Source organism: Spermophilus citellus (assembly GCF_964194105.1).
Source record: "Spermophilus citellus genome assembly, chromosome: 6".
Lineage (NCBI taxonomy): Eukaryota > Metazoa > Chordata > Mammalia > Rodentia > Sciuridae > Spermophilus > Spermophilus citellus.
In genome coordinates this window covers 156,401,712-156,417,725 of record NC_138187.1, presented here as the reverse complement: position 1 = coordinate 156,417,725, position 16,014 = coordinate 156,401,712, and the positions used below count along the sequence as shown (strand labels likewise).

At 52.4% G+C, this 16,014-nt stretch overlaps 1 protein-coding gene across 2 annotated transcripts in view; it reads right to left on the bottom strand.

Annotated features, from left to right (window-relative positions):
• Positions 1-1,223: 1,223 nt before the first annotated feature.
• Positions 1,224-16,014, bottom strand: part of ASTN1 (astrotactin 1) — a gene marked incomplete at its 5' end in the record, with an annotated part of 280,379 nt that continues 265,588 nt past the window's right edge. For both annotated transcript variants that reach the window (XM_081298255.1, XM_081298256.1), the window contains 3 exons: positions 1,224-1,715; positions 4,562-4,745; positions 11,101-11,201. In XM_081298255.1, the coding sequence (XP_081154381.1) occupies positions 1,478-1,715; positions 4,562-4,745; positions 11,101-11,201 (523 nt within the window). In that variant the 3' untranslated portion in view covers positions 1,224-1,477. The remainder of the gene's footprint in view (positions 1,716-4,561; positions 4,746-11,100; positions 11,202-16,014) is intronic.

Here is a 16,014-nt window from a genome sequence, read left to right as displayed (position 1 = left end):
CTCGGTTTCCTCTTCACTGAGACATTGACAAGAATAGCACTTTCCCCAGGGGGTTGTTGTAGGATTCAAGGGGTCCTGCACCTCCTTTATGACCTCTGTGGTGGGTTTCCACATAAGGCATCCCAGACAAAACAAGGGTGGCTGAAAGTGAGGTGTGGGCATTTAAGGCCATTGATGGCCGACATGGCCCCGGGGGCTTGTTTCTGGAGGGCTGGCTTCCTCTTAGCTGGGCCTCTGTGCAATGCTCAGGCAGTGGGTGGGGCTGTGGCTCAGCACTGATTGGCTGCACAGAAACTCTGCTATGCCAGCAGCCAGAAGGTGGCGACCACCGCGGCATCCTCCCGCTGATGGTCCTCAGGGAAACCACTGGCAAAACTAGCAACTCAGCAAGTTTAGCAAGGGGAGAGAGAGAGGACAGACCTTTCTGGAGATCAATAACAGCTCTAATTCACCGAAACACTGACATGGACGTGCCAACCCCTCTTGGACCGGACCAAACGTGAACCCAGCCTCACCTGCCGGGTGAGGGGCAGGTGCTGAGAACCCAGGCGTTGGGGTGCACGTTAGTGGTCTGAAGAGGTCCTTTCAAAGGAGGCATGGGTTTGTTTGTTTGTTTAAATGCTGCTTACTTCAGTAGGTTGTGAACTGCCAGCTAGTCTCCCAGGGAGACGTCTCTGAAGGTGCACTTGGCAGTGACATCTAATTGCCACTGAGGAACGCCTCCTTCCAGGAGATTTCACAGGGGGCATCTTGCCACTGCTGAAAGATAATGGTGTTCAGAGGGCAGAGCAGAGCCCCATTGAGGGAGGTTTAATTCTAGTCCTGGCTTAAAATTGTAGACCTAGAAACCCAGGAGGCTCACTGGGCTATCACGGCGGCGAGGTTTCACCTTTGAGGGGTGGAGACAGCCATCGAAGGCCTGGAGGAAACCGCGATGCACACACAAGGGCCAGTCCCCCAGTTTGCTTTGCGTCTTCCTCTGTGAGCAGGGCTGGGGCTCCCAGAGCAAGACGCTTCCCAAGGAAGGCCTGAGGTCAGGCCCGGTGCAGGCCTAGCTCTCCAGCTCCCCCTGTGTCCCCAGTTGCAGTGGATTCAGGAACTCAGTAAGAGCAGGTGCCTCGGCCAGGTGGAACCTTTGTGGGAGTATGACAGAACTCTTGAGCATTTGGACAGGACTCTTGAGGGTTAAAAAAAAGGATGAAACAAATCAACACCAACACAAGTCCCAAAGTAACCCTCTAAGAAAAAAAATGGTGCTGCATGAAGCCACTGCCTGGCGGGCTTACTGATGGTGCCGAAGGAGCGCGTCAGACTGGAGAAGTTTGCAAGGAGAAAGGACCCCTTCCTCCCTGGGGTGGGTGTCATCTCTGGAGCTTTCAATGTTCCATTAAAAAATGATAAAAACCCACAAACCCACCCAGATGTCCCCCTCCGCTCTCCTGCCCCAGTTTGGCAGCCACTCGCTGGCCCCGTGCTGTCAGATGTCTTTGCTGTCCCCGTAGTCATTGTAAGGGATGCTCAGGGTCTGCTCCTCACAAGTCTTCCTGAGGTCGCGGCTGAGCTCTGACCAGTCGAGTCCGTAGGGCCTGATCTCGCTGTAGCGGCAGCCCAGGTACTTGAGCGCGCTGCGGCGCAAGCCTATCTTGGGCTCCTGAAGGAGTCCGTCGCACCAGCTGCTGAGGTCTCCAAGCTGGGAGAGGATGAGGCCAGCTTTCCTGTGGACGGAGCATGGAGGATACTTAGGTTAGAAAGAAAGAAAGGCAGGCAGGACAGAGAGCCACCATTAGTGTGAGACTCCAAACTTCAAGAGGGCGGGGGCTGATGGGCTTTGTGGACTGTTCTACCTTTGGCACTTGTAACAGCAGATCCAGGTAATGAACGAGAGAATGAAGGGCTGACTGTGCACAGTGGGGTAGGCACCAAGAGAAAGGAGAGAAAATGTAATAAGAAAAAATAAACAAGAGAAAAAAAGAAACCCTAATATTTTAGTGGGAACATACACCTTTTAGAATGATGGGGACGGCAGTCTTGGAAGACAAATCAAATCAATTTTCTTCAAAGCCGTTGATTCATCATCACTAAATGACAAGTGCTGTGCTTTGCTGAATATGTCCCCCTTCAAGGCTCTGTCTGAGCTGGTGAGAGCAGCCGGTAGAGTGTACTGAGGGGACGTTCAAATGTGACCATCGGTGTCCGCATTGAGGTAATGATGGCACAGTGAGGTCCAGGACAGCTGTGCCCTCAGCTCACACTGACATGGGGTCAGTCTTTGGGCATGAACACTGTCAGTGGCACATGTCACCTGGCTAACCTCCAGGCAAGCTCATGGTCCAGACTCTCATCTCCCCCAGGAGGCATGAGGCCACCGTCAATACCAGTAAGCCCCAGTCAAAAGAGTGGGGAAGAAGGGCTTGGAGAGCAGAGGGGGGAGTGGGCTGCCTCAGCTCACACACCCTGGAAAGCAGTGATCCCCTGGGTCAGGATACAGACTGAGAGCCTCCAGCCTAGAGCTGGGGAAACAACTCACCCTTGCAGCCCCTTCTTCCTGGCACCCGCTGCTGTCAGAGATCAGGCTGCCTGAGAGCTGGTCCTCAGGCCTCCCTGGCTCTCACTCAACACTTAGGATGAGTGCAGAAGGATTCCCTCACCTATTATTACTATTATTATTATTATTAATTATTCAAAGACCTAAGTGACCTGAAGCTCATGAAGGAAGATTCTCTTATTTGATCAAGCTCATGTGAGGCTGCACCGTGCTCTTCTGGAACACCCAACCAACAATGCACCTTGCAATGTTTATTGACTGCCGGGCTCATGCAGAGAAACTTCCCTTTTCTAGTTTAATCAACATTTCCTCCCAGAAGCTGGAAGTTTTCTGCACCCTATTTAGAATGAACTCTCAAAGGGCAATAACCATGCTCCTTTCATTCCTCTTCTTCTGTCCTGGCCGTGAGCGTCCCCAAGGGGCGGTCTCCGTGCTTTCATAAGAGGCCACACTGAAGCCAGGCAGGGTGATGCTGGAGGGAAGGTGTTGAGCTCGGCAGCAAAGTCAAGGGGCCAAGAGTGGCGGGGAGTCTCTGCAGGGAAGGGCACATTTCCTGACTCCGATGGCAGGTCAGCGCCAATCAAACAACACTCCCCCGCCTAAACAGCTTCTCAGTCTGAGGATCTATACTGTATCATCAGTTTCTGCTGCTTGGCCAAGAAGATTTTCCGAAAGTTGTCAGCAGTGAGGACATTGGTGGCCCTTCCTCTTAATCCATCCTACTGTATGGCAGTCATTGCTAACAAATTCCTGGGGGGGGGTGTTGAAGAACAGGAGCAGAGGAAGAGGGAGAACAGCCTCTGAAACACCTTCAGGAAGCATGTGGGAGGCATCCTGCCCCCCCCCCCCAAGAGCAAACTGAAGTACCCCATGGAGCCTTCGTGGAGGCTGTCACGGCTCACATTCTGGTTTTTCAATAAAAATTACTCTGGGTCTGCCCTTGACCATCTCAGACCCTGGAGCCTTCTTTCTTGGAAACAGCACAACTCTCCGAGTATTTTCACCCTTAACTCAATCTGGAGGCCTCCGCCAGGGAAGTCTGTACCCACAGGCCCGTTTTCTCAGCTAGCCCCAGAGTGGGTTGATGTAGCTGAAGGCAGAGGACTTCCCTCTCCTTTGGTCCTCCCCGAGATCCCTGACACTGAGAGGAAAAGCTTTGTTTTTCTATGGGCTAATGAAACAACACAATGTCTTCTAACATCTTTTTTCTTCTGTAAAAGACCAGTATTACACAGGAAAGAGGCCCCTGGGAGGAGAGGGAACAGTCAGTAGCCAGCTTGATCTTACAGTGAGACCCACATTTCTTCCCCTGCTCACTTTCTTCATTAACCAATTTTCCTTCTGACTCTTGAGTTACAAAAGAGAAATTTACAAAGACTCCAAATGCCCTTAGAAATCAAGATGAAATATGCAATGTTAGTACTATTCAAATTGTGGCATTTATTCTCCCTAACCTAGAACTGTGTATGTACTCAATAAATGTCAGAAGAAAGGAGGGCAGAGGGGAGCAGCCTGGGGCCAGGGGATGCTGGTAAGCCCTGTGCCATTGCAACTTAGGGCAGAATAAGGTCAAGGAGGGCCTTTAACAACTCTCATGTTGCTTTCCAAGAGAATGAGGAATTTAACTCAAAATAGGTCTGAATTATGCAAATAACATATGCAAAGTTTGTGCAATAAATATTTTTGGATAAACTTCTTGATAAATTCCTAATTTCCTTTCCCAAGACTGAGCTTTGGGCTCCTACAGTTTTGGCATTTGGAATTGAGCATCGGCATGATACAGAGGGCAAAGCAGGTCAGGAGCAAAGGGTTCCCGAGTTCAGGAAATGCATTCATGACTTGACTGCTTAAAGAGCTTTACAAACTAATCTGCATGACCAAGGCCATCAGAAACCAGAGGACTTATTTCTCTGAGCACCTAAGCTCATGCAGGAAATCTCAGCAACAGTATTATGGAGCTAGAAGTACAAAAATTCGAAAGAAACTTTAAAAGAGACAGTGCAGTCCATTGGTTACCTGGGGCCTAACTCATCCTCACACCGCCAGGTGAATTCTCCAAAACTCTCATAGTGCTGGTTATAGTGGTAGAGAACTCGATGTAAAGTGGGGGAACCCAGATCCAGGAGGGTGTTGTAGGCAGTCTGTTGCTCTTTCCCGCTGGTATAGCCATTGAAGAGATTGTAGATCTTATCTGCTATTTCTGAGGAGGGAAGAAAAAGCAAAGGAACCATGCATCCTTTAATGAGGGTCTGAGACATTTCAACATTATGCAAGCTTCAGACTTGCACAAACCTAGAGTGTATGGCTTACTACACACCTAGGCTTTGTGCTCCATGTGGACTACAGGTTCCCAGGTCATGATGCACGAAACAAGAAGAGATTAAGGCGCAAGAGAAAGAGTGTGTCAGGGGACGTGATGAACAAGAGATGTATGCAGCTGTGGTTGGCGCAACCCCTCTACAAGTGGGAGTACTCTAAAATAATGACAAAAATAGCATATAGTAAATATACAAATCAATAACATAGCCATCTATTGCCACGATCTAGTGTTACATTCTGCACATGAGTGCATGTGCAAGACTTTTGTATGACTGGCAGTGTAGCTGATTTATTTGTACCAGCGTCACCACAAACACACAAGAATGCATTCTGCTACAGCATCATGATGCCACAACGTCACTATGTGAAGACAGGAATTTTTCAGCTCCATTATAATCTTATGGGACCACTGCTATATAAGTTACATGTCCAGCGTTGACCAAAACAGAGTTCCACAGCATGTGACTATCAATAAGGTTTCACATATTTAATATATATGCACATGTGTGTTTATGCATGCATATGTGTCTACATATGCACACGTTCGTGTGTGTGTGTGTGTGTGTGTGTGTGTGTGTGTGTGTGTGTGATGTTAAAGAATACCCAACCTAAGGGCTGGAGAAAATGGTTTGTATGATTCAGTTTGCCTCTGCCCCACCAACCTTCAGTTTTATCTTGTTTAAGATAAAAGTGTTCAACTAGGATACCTCTAAGGTCGAGTTCAGTCACAATACTCTATCTCTACCCAGGTTTCCTAAAGATATGTAACCTGAGGCAAAAACTCGAATATTCACACTTGATTGGCAGGTGCAATCCCAGGGAAGCAGGAGGAAAGAGAAAGAGAAATGAGGCAAGAAACGGGGAGAGGAGTACACAAGGTGTTCCGAGGGACTGGCCACGTCCTCCTGAGAAGCTGGCTGCTGCATTTTGTCTGGACCACTGGATCCCTAGTGTTCTCTCCAGAGGGAGAAAGAAAGAAAGGAAGACCAGCTCCCGTCCAAGACTGGTCCAAGTTCGCTCCCTGAGGATTACAGCCCTGCATTTCTAGGTTGCACGTGCCTGGGTACCAGTGGTCTGCAAAAGTGACGGTGGCCCAAGCCGCCAGTGGCCTTTGTTCAGGGAGGAAGTGAAGCACCAGCAGGTCACTGGTGAGCAGCGTGGACCCCGCTGTACTGTGGAGACAGCACCTCTGCCAGAGCCCCCTAGGGCAGACAGAAGGCGGCACGCAGACCCGCGGCCAGGCAGACGTGTCCTCTAGAACACTCTGCAGCTCCATGTGAGCCCTCTTTCAGTGCGATTTATCTTTCCAGTATTTTGGCCTCAAAGAGGCCTGAGTTTGGTGATGTGGCAGAGGGACCATGATTCAGTACAATGTTTCCTTCTGCAGCTCACAGCACTGCACCACACACGCCTTCTCATTAAAGCTGCAGAGAGGAGACGCACTGACTTGGTCTTCCCCGACGGCCAGGAGCAGAGCTGGGGAAGCAAGGCTTGTCTCAACCCGGCGTTGACTCTAGGGATGAAGAAACACGTCCCCGGGAGCCAAAGCCTTCGCCCCCCTGAGGCTCCATGAGAGGAAGGCCCAGCAGCCCGCTCCGGGCCACAGCCCTGAATGGCTGCAGGGTTCCTGGCAATGGCAGCTCCACCCAGGAGTGTCCTGGGTGGGGGGAGTGAACACACATTGACCTCCATGATATATGCCATCATCTGAAATAGGAGATATTTCACTCTTTTGGGACCAGCTGTTGTCTGGCTTGTCTATCTTGTCCATGTCTGTGAGGACAGAGCCAGATCTGAACTTCTTGGTGCCCCAGGTAGCTAGCACAGGGCCAGAAAATACAGTGAATCAAAAATGTCAGCTAAGTTCATGGAACTCATGACCCTGGGTGCAGTATGAGCCCACTTCAGGGACAGGCTTCTCGGGCAGGTTACGTCACCCCTTTGGCAACATAACTTAAAGCCGACACGTTTCGCTGCACTAAAAATAATTTTGCATCAGAAATCATGTAGATTTTCAGGTTGTTAAAATGGGATCAAGACATAAAGTGGACAGTGATCTAGAAGATGATGATCTGTGGTGTCTCTGGTTATTTATTAAAGACCTGTGAGTGCCAAGAACTTTCCATACATGAATTTCAATTCTCACCTTCCTGCAGATGGATTTAAATGTCCCTGTTTTATAAATAAGGAGATTCAGAAAGGCCCAGTTACCTGCCCAAGGTCACACAGCCAATTTAGTCTGGAGTTAAGGTTCTCAAGTGCGTCTGTCTGCCATTGCTATTTTACACTGACACTGGGTAGTTGGTTGTGTGTAGCCAGTTTAAGGCACAGGAGGCCCAGTCTTGGGATGAGGAATCTGGAGTGACTGTCTCTGGTAGTGGACGTGGTTCTGATTGGACCTAGGTGTCAAGTCAGCGGATCTGAGATAGAAGGAAGCAGGGGGCTGTTCTAAGAGCTACTCAGTGGGAGACAGGCAGTGCGGCTCAGACAGGTAGGACCAGGGCAGGGAAAACGGGATCAGACAGCAGCTTGGCCGGGGAGGTCGGGGCGCCCCCCTACCCTGCTCTGATGCCACTCTGTTAGTTCTTCCAAGGGGAAACGGCCCGATCCCAGGCTCTGGTGTGGCACTCTGCTGAGGAAGGACAGTGGCAGGGGACGTGATTCCTGGCATCTTTGCCATTATCACACATCCTGCTCAGAGCCCTCAGGCCTCTCCAGGGCAATCCCAGGATCCAGTCCCCAGGACAACCAGGCCCTACCAGACCTGCCCCAGAGCCCCTAGGAGCACCTGCCCTGCCCCACTCCTCTCTTCAACGTGAACCAAGGGCCGCAAGCTTTCCTCTGCTTCCAACAAGCCACGAATCTCGGTACTGCTGCTTCTGGTATGACGTCCCCTAGATATCTATGGCCTCCTCCTTCACCTCTGCCCAAGCCACTGCAGCCAAAATGCACCGGCACTTCCTCTGCCCTACCCCACACAGTGACCTCCATGAGATACGCCATCATCTGAAACAGGAGATATTTCACTCTCTGGTTGCTGTCGTCTATCGTCCCTGCCCAGATATGACCTCCAGGAGGCCAGGGCCTTGTACCTAATGTCTGGGATAGATATTTTGTAAGGACCGAATATTTGTTGGATAAATTAATATAATATTAATTTATCCAACAAATTATTATAATATAATAATTAAAATATTAAAAATAAATCCATAAAATATGATGATAAACTTCTCAAAAAAATAGATCAAGTGTGATTATTTTTGTTTCTTCAGCCTCTAATGCCAGGATTGATAGGTAGCTATTGAAGCAGCAAATAAAGGAATGGCCATGTGTCGAAGCCTGGTGCCAGGGAGGGCGGCCGGGTGACGAGGAGGACGGGCACTCCTCCGTGGAGCTCGAGGCAGGCCCGGCCCAACCCTCACGCTGGCCTGGGGGACGAGCTCACCACCACGAGCTGGCACCCGCTGGGGTTGGGTGGGTCTCGGTGGCACACGTGGCCATGGCTGGCGCCCCCAGATGGAGCACAAATGCCCAGTGGTTTTACCGTCCTGACGGGATAAGAATTCCTAGAAGGTATTTCCTTTAGGAAAGATCTTCACATAAAGGGGAGTGTCTGGCCTCTGGCTGGGTAATTAGGAGCTGAAGTCATGCTCGGGGCCACTTAAAAGGCAATTCCCATTTGTGATTAGATTTAAGCTCAGACCCGAGCGGACGATGATATTTATGGTCTCCATCTGGGTGTGAGGGAGGGAGGCACGTGGCTTTTTCGGCAGAACTGCTAGAGCTTATTAATTTGCAAGGATCCCCCAATCAGTCCAACTCGTTAATCTCCAGATTTGCCTGGTGCAGGAATCCTCCAGGCTGAAGGGTCCAGGGCCTGAAAGGGTGATTTCATTCTCTGCACGAACTTGGCTCTTGTGCCCGAGCTGGTCTGCTGGGATTCCAGGGAGTTTTCCGGGGGCAGCACAAGCAGGACACATCTTGATCCACCCTGAGGGACTGCAGCTGACCCCAAGGAGCCCCAGACAAAACAGGGTCAAGCTCTGTGCCTGGCCAACTGCTTCCCACCAAGCACCCTGCAGGTGGCACCATGCTACCTCGCTGCCACCTGCTGTCCCCACCCTGTCCTCTCCAGCGTGCCACCTACTCGGCAGAAACCACGGTGGCTGCCACCACCTGCAAAGTCACCTGCAACCTTTCCAGCACAGAGAAAGCTGAGGCACCTGTGGTCACCTGCTTCCCTGCAGCTTAGAGGAAGAAATGGAGGCCTGAGGGCCCCTGAGCTGCCCCAGACACTCCCCTTGGGGACAGTCCATCCCGCAGCACATCCCAGTGACACACAGGGTCCTGAAGGGAGAAGCTTCTGGTCTCCTTTTTCAGGTAAGCTTCCATTTTTCATCAACATTCAGAAATAAAGGAAAAGTTTTCAATCTTTGGCAAAACAGCCCTCAGAATATTCAGTGTAACAGAGTAAAAGTGGATATTTAGTGTAACAGAGTAAAAGTGGGACTCGGGGTCAGATAGTCCCCTGACTTACTCTGAACCTCAGTTTCCACAGCTATGAAATTCACTTTCCTTTAATTCTGAAAATGCTGAGTTCCTACTGAAGAGCAGGCTCTAGGCACTCATGTACCTTTTAAAATTATCATTTTAGATTACTTAACTCAGTTCCCACTAGAACCTCATGGGTTGGGGTACGCACAGATGAGCAAACTGAGGCCTGAGTTCTCAAGGTCAAGAAAGTGGATGATGGAGTAGGAGTGTGAACTTGAGCTGTTGCCTCCAAGGACGGAGTTCCGAGGTCAGTCAGCCAACCACGCTGCCTTCTAGGTGATACGGATATAATGGTGTGGGAAGGAAGCTGAGCTCCCGCCCTCACGGGGCTCACTCTCGAGTGAGGGAAACAGACAATAAGCAACAGGAAGGGACGTCCTGAAGGAAAGAAACAAGGACACCTGACCGTGGCTCCTGCCCCCTCCTGGCCTGCGGAAGCCACGCCATCTGGGATGTGCAGGCTGAGATGAGTCTGTCGGAAGGAGTGAGGGTAGGGAGCGCTTGAAGTGATGGGACCAACTTGTGCGAAGGAATGCAGAGACTGACCAAGTGGGCAGGGGGTGGGCAAGGAGGTGTTGGAGATGTTGATGGACAAGGGCCATCCATGGAAATTCTAACCTGACTATTAACTATTTTTTTTGTCATAAGGGGAATGGCAATTTATTAAGGAGTCTGCATGGAAATCACACCTTCAATGTGCCACGTGGGTTAAACCTGAAAAGGTTCTCAGAAGTCGCACAGTGCTACGGTATTGGTGGTTTTAACTAAAGCAGGTCTAGGTCACTATTCTGCCTGACTTCGTATTATCCTGATGTCACCCTTTGGCATTCTGGGATTGTGACCCTGCTGATCAATCAGATGACAACCAGAGTCAGGAGCCCAAGTAAGGTGATCCTCTTGGAATCTGGCAGCCTACTTTTCCGGCACAGGTCGATGTCTGCGTCGATAGGCCAAAGCCATCAGGTAGATTCTACCCGATAGATACTGATGATTGATCAGATCACTTTAACTAGTGTGGAGCCCTGCAGAAGGGTGACCAGGCTGAGGGAATTCTAGGTGTGTGGGGTGTGAAAACCTTAGAGCAGGAGATCGTCGGGAGCGTCCTGTGAGTGATGCATGCTGACAAACAGACCAAATCTTCCCAATTGCCAGGGCCAACCCTGGTGTGTGTGTGTGTTTGTGTGTGTGTGTGTGGGGGGGTATGAGATCATGCATGTGTCTCAGGGAGGTGGGCTTGTACTGAAGAGGGACAAGTCTAACCGAGAACTGAGCTACAAGCACTTGCAAAGGGAGGGAGGGCGGGGGAGGGGGGGATGTAAGGATGACTTGACCTGCAGCCTTGCCCCGCTGTGGTTCAGAACATCAGACTCACAGAGAGTAAGAAGAGGCCCGCGGGCACCTTCAGGCTGCAGGTTCCAGGCACGTACCTAAGCACCGGGCGCTGGGGCCTCCTCAGTGCCTCCTGGGCCTCCCTGACCCTGGCCTGGGGGATGATGGCATATAGCATGGCACAGGGCAGAGGCTGAGGAGGAACGCTGGGAAGTCAGGCATCTGCTGGGCCTTGCTGTCTTCCCCTTCCCACGACCACCCCTTCAGGTGGTTCTGCAGGACACCTGTGGCCCCATCACATCAGGGGGGTCTCTGGGCATGCCTTGCGGACGATGCTGACCTTGGTCTCTTACCTTGGGCTTTGACATCGTCCACCACGGGACACGGGGTCTTCACAATCACGTCGCTTGGCCTGGAGCGCCGGCCCGTGTTGTCCACGCCCCACAGGGTAAACCTGGCAGGGAGGCGGAGGCAGCGTTAGCAGAGGACACAGGCTGGGGTGGGGGCTCTGAGCCTTGGTGGAGCCCAGCCTCTCCTGAGGGGCAGGTTGTGACCCCAGCTGCAGTTGCCATCTCGAGGTCACCTACCGCCATCACTCAGGTCAGAAGCACCCGGCCCAGGGCCTCTCACTGCTTCCTGTGGCCTGGGACTGGAACCTGCTGTCCCAGTGCATTATCTGTGGACAGCACCCTGGTGTGGGCCCTGCTGTCCTCGTGAGGCCTGGACCAGCAGCCTCAGCATCCTGGGGGAGCTTTCTTGGCCTCACCCCAGACCTACTGAATCAGGCCGGGACCAGAAACCTGTGCTTTACCAGGCCTTCCAGCTCTTCTCTCTTCTATTTAGTTTTTTTTTTTCCTTCCTTTTTAATTTTTTTTCCATTTTTTAACATGGAGTCTATGTTGCTCAGACTGGTATTGAACTCCCGGGCTCCAGTGATCCTCCCACCTTGGCCTCCGAGTAGAGGACCTACAGACCTGCTCCATCACCTCTGCCTCCCTTCCAGGGGATTCCGATGCTGGTTTAATTGTGTCAACTACTGAGCAGGAGAGTTTATGTCTTTGGAAACAGATGGTCAGAACTTGGCCACGTGGAGTCACAGTAATTCCTTGAGCTTTAATTCTCCTTATCTGAGAAGTGAGCTGATAATACGATCAGTGGCTTCAGTGTGAGATGAGATGATAATGCACAGAAAGACCTGGGACATCACATGGTGACATGACATGAACCCGATCTGCTCCGCTCTGCACCGCCCTGCGCACCCTGACACTTCCATGCAGGAACCAAGGACAGATTCTGTCTTTAAAGTCAGAAGCAAAACAGCCAGAGTGGAGGGTCCCTTGGCTTGCTGGTGGCTGGACCCTGCGTGGCCCGTAGGCAGCTCTCTCTGCCCCACCGAGCTGCTGCCCGCTGTAGGCCAGGAACCCAGGAACCCAGAGGGAGGCTGCGCCCCAACAACGCGAAGACATGTTCCAATGAAACCTCCAGAGCAGTGTGGGGACTTGGCCATCAGAAACTTCACGCAGAACTTCCTGCCCCGTGATGGAGCTGGACGGAGAGGAGAGGGAAGAGCCCAGGGCCTGCGCCTCGGAGGCTTTTCAACATACCCAGAGAATAAAGCCTGGTGTTTCCCAGGGCCTCCAGAGCTCGGGCGTCCACAGGACGTGGGGAGTGCTGCCCTCTTTGCCTGTTTCCCTCCACTGTGGCCACAGGAGGCTGGGTTTGTTGGCAAATGTGGGCTTTTATTCCTCCTGGCAGAATTACAGGGAGGGGCAGAGGTGAAAGGAGGAGAGATGTCACAAGGTGGCGTGGCCCAGGTAAACGTAGCTGGGCCCCAGAGTTGAACTGGTGAAGATGACCTAAAGACTCTCGGGAAATATGTGTTGCTCATGGCCACCGCTCCCTCTCCATAAAGAGACCCAGAGAACGGTCGGAGCCAGGACCCATGTCGTCCTCTTCTATCTCCCAGAACCCCCATACGGGCATCACAGGGACTCCCGAGCGGGCTCCATCCACCAGCAACCCTGCAGGTGGTGACCCGCCTGGGTCCAGCACGGTGCAGCCCACACCACAGCTGCTGGATTCCTAAAGGACTCCCCGCCCCCTCACTGACCAATCAGGACCAAGTACTCGGCGTTCCCACCCTGTCTGCAAGGGCTCACTTCAGTCCCCTGGCCTGTGCTCCTATGCTGTGGTCAATGGTCTCACCTCGCACCAACCTCCACCTTGACCCGTGAACTGGGGGTCCTGCCGCCCTCCCTCCCGCCACCAGCCACACACTTCCCAGGGACAGTGCTGGGCTAGCCCTGGCCGCCATGGCCTTTCCTCTCATGCATCCTCAGCATCTTGGTCCTGTTTCTAGAATAACGAGTGAGGACACCAAACCCAGGAGCTGGTGCCCTGATCAGACTTGCCTGGCACCAGCTCCACTCGGAGTCTAACCTCACACCTGGTCTTGGAGCACAGGCCCATTCTCTCCGCACACTTGTTCCAGGCCACCTTTAGCAGAGCTTCCCAGGGCTGGATCCCATGCTGAGAAGTTCCCAGGGGCCCTTACAAAGTACAGGAAGGCACAAAGTCCAAGGATCTAGTGTGGCACAAACCTGGAGAGAAGCCTCCTCTAGGGAGGGAGGGAGCCCCTTTCTCACTTCTGAGATTCTGATCAGGGCCCCTGGTGTGGGGGGAGTCCGTCTCCTGCCCAGGGATGGGTGGCTCGACCTTTGTTGTGGAAGCCTCCCTGACCCTGCAGTTGTTCTTATCGGAACCAGGAGGCATGAAGCCCTGCCTCCCCAGGCTGCTGCCCCAGGGCTGGCATGGCCATGGGCTAGGGAAGGAACCTGTTGGGCTCTCTTGGTTCCACCAGCACGCGTTCTCCCTAATGTATGGCTGAGGTCCAACATACCTTGGGCCCCTGCCATCCAGTCCTGCTTCTCTTTGCTTTTTCTCCTTCCAGGGCCCTGAGCTTGGCCTTGGAGCTCCAGGTCAGGGCTGCAGCCTGGTCATCCTCTAGCAGGCTCACCTTGTGGCCCACCAGGTCAATCCTAGTCCCATGATTTCAGGCAGATTCCCTGGCCCATGGTGGAAAATGTCCTTAGCCTCAGGTACCGACTTGGCTGCCCGATGGAGCCTCACTTGGTGTCTGGCTGGACTCACTTCCCAACTCCAAGCTTGCCCCGATCCTCTGGGCAGCTCCACGGTATACCTTGCCTGACTGTAAATTCCAGTTGGAACGAAAGCGCCTGTGCTCACATTAATTCTCACGTGACTCTGGGCAATTATTGTAAAAATTAGGTTCCCAAGCTCTAAACCACTTTTATTTTTAAGCATATTTTATTTTTAATACGAAGCAAATACTAGGGAGGTAATGCTCCGTGCCACCTTCCCAGTGAAGACGCAGCTGGACCTGAGGACCCTCCCTGGCAGCCCAGCTCCTCAGGCCCTGGGGATCCTGAGGAGCGGCCAGTTTGTTGTGCTGGTGAGGGCCAGGAGCACACGGCACATTTTCAAGGGGAAATGCCATGTGCTGTCATTTCAGGAAGGCTTCTCTGTTTATTGTTAGCATTATCGTTTCTACCATTGAACACTCGCAGGACAGTAAGAGGGTTAGCTGGGATTACTGGGTAGAAGAGATAAGCCTTGCTCCCAATCCAGGGGGCTCAAGTGTAAGTCCATTTACTGCTTCGTCTGAAGCTTCTGGGCTCCTGCCATGGCCGCGGGGCTGGGACTGTTCCGTGTGTAGTTAGAGTTTTGGTGATGACATTGGTGAGGGTGTGTGCGTGTGGCACTGGCTGGTTTGGCTCCAGAGCTGGCTCTGAGAGGCCTGGAACTTAATGCACAGGGTAATCGCAGGCCTCCAGTCAGGCTGCTTGCCTGCTTTCCTTCTCCAGGCCTGGTGTCTGCTGACCCCATTCCTGAATTATCTGTCTGCTGTCACGTGTCCATAAGGCAGAGGCTCTCCTGTGGGTGGGTGTGGTGATGAGGGGACAGTGGGCTGGAGGCCTGGGGGCCACCTTCCCATTCTGTAAGGGGAACGGGTTGGACAGACTCACTTTAGGATTCCTCTCAACCCGAGATTCTTAACGGTGTTTGTGCCGTGGACATTCTCAGAATAGGGCTTTTTTAAATGCACTAAATAAAATACATCAGAGGACTAAGGAAGCCGGCTAGAGGCAGCTTTCCCTCTGTGGCCCTTGAAGCCAACTCTTGCCTTTGTGTGCCATAGTCAGACCGTGCTGCTAGGTCCTCACTGTAACCTGGGCGGCTGCAAGACACAGCGTGGGGAAAAAACCCAGACCCTGATCCAATTCCTATCCATCGTCCACACCCCAGATAACTAGCTGCGTGATTCTGAGGATGTTACTCAGTTTTGCTCAACCGGTTTTCTCAACTCTAAAATGGGAATAACTCCAAGCTCACAGGGACAAAGAGGATTCCCAGACACACCCAGGATAAAGCACCCCGTCAGCTCCCTTGCAGCTGCCTTCCTCCTGTTCTACAGGTAAGAACGCTCCCTTGTAGAAAGCTGAAGGCTCTTACAGACCCTTGGTGGCTAGAAACAAAACCAGGCTTGGGGCCCCACGTGTTCCCAACTCCTCTTCCAGGCTCTCTCCCTGTCCCCGGGGCCTGAAGCACAGGCTTCCCAGCATCTTTGAGAATGGGGAGTCACTCCCAGGCCACCCACCTCACCCTCTCTCCATGATCTGCAGCGCCACCTTGTGGAGGCCGGCGGTTCCTCCCTTAACCCCATGCAGGCAGGGTCTCCTTCAATCACCGACATTGACAGAAAGTTTGTGTCTCCTAAGACATAGGAGGGGAGCACTAGGGGGTCACCAAGGAGAGTAGAGTGAGGACAGGAGGGGCCTGTGACCTCTGATCGGGAAACAAAACCAAGTCAGGCCGACATGAGTTACATCCCTGATTGGGTAAAGCCTGGCACTCCTGAAAGATGACTGGGAAATCCCTAGCCAACAGTGGGCCGGAGCCCCTGAGCCCTTCTCACAAAGGGTCCTGCGAGTTTCCCTGAGTCCGGGAGGTTTGGCAGGGCTGGTGGTGTGAGTTCTCAGATCCTCCTCGTTTCCCAGGCTCTCCTGCCGGGAAGGACCACAGCTGCCCAGTACCAGAGCAGGAATGAGGACTGTCCACCATCACTTGAAGAGCAGGCTGCCTCCCCTGGTCTTAGTACTGTCACCTACACCTGCACACACGTCCCCATCCCCCAGACGTCCCTTGTCCCCAGGTGTTTCGCTTTCTCTACGCATGGCCTCCACTTC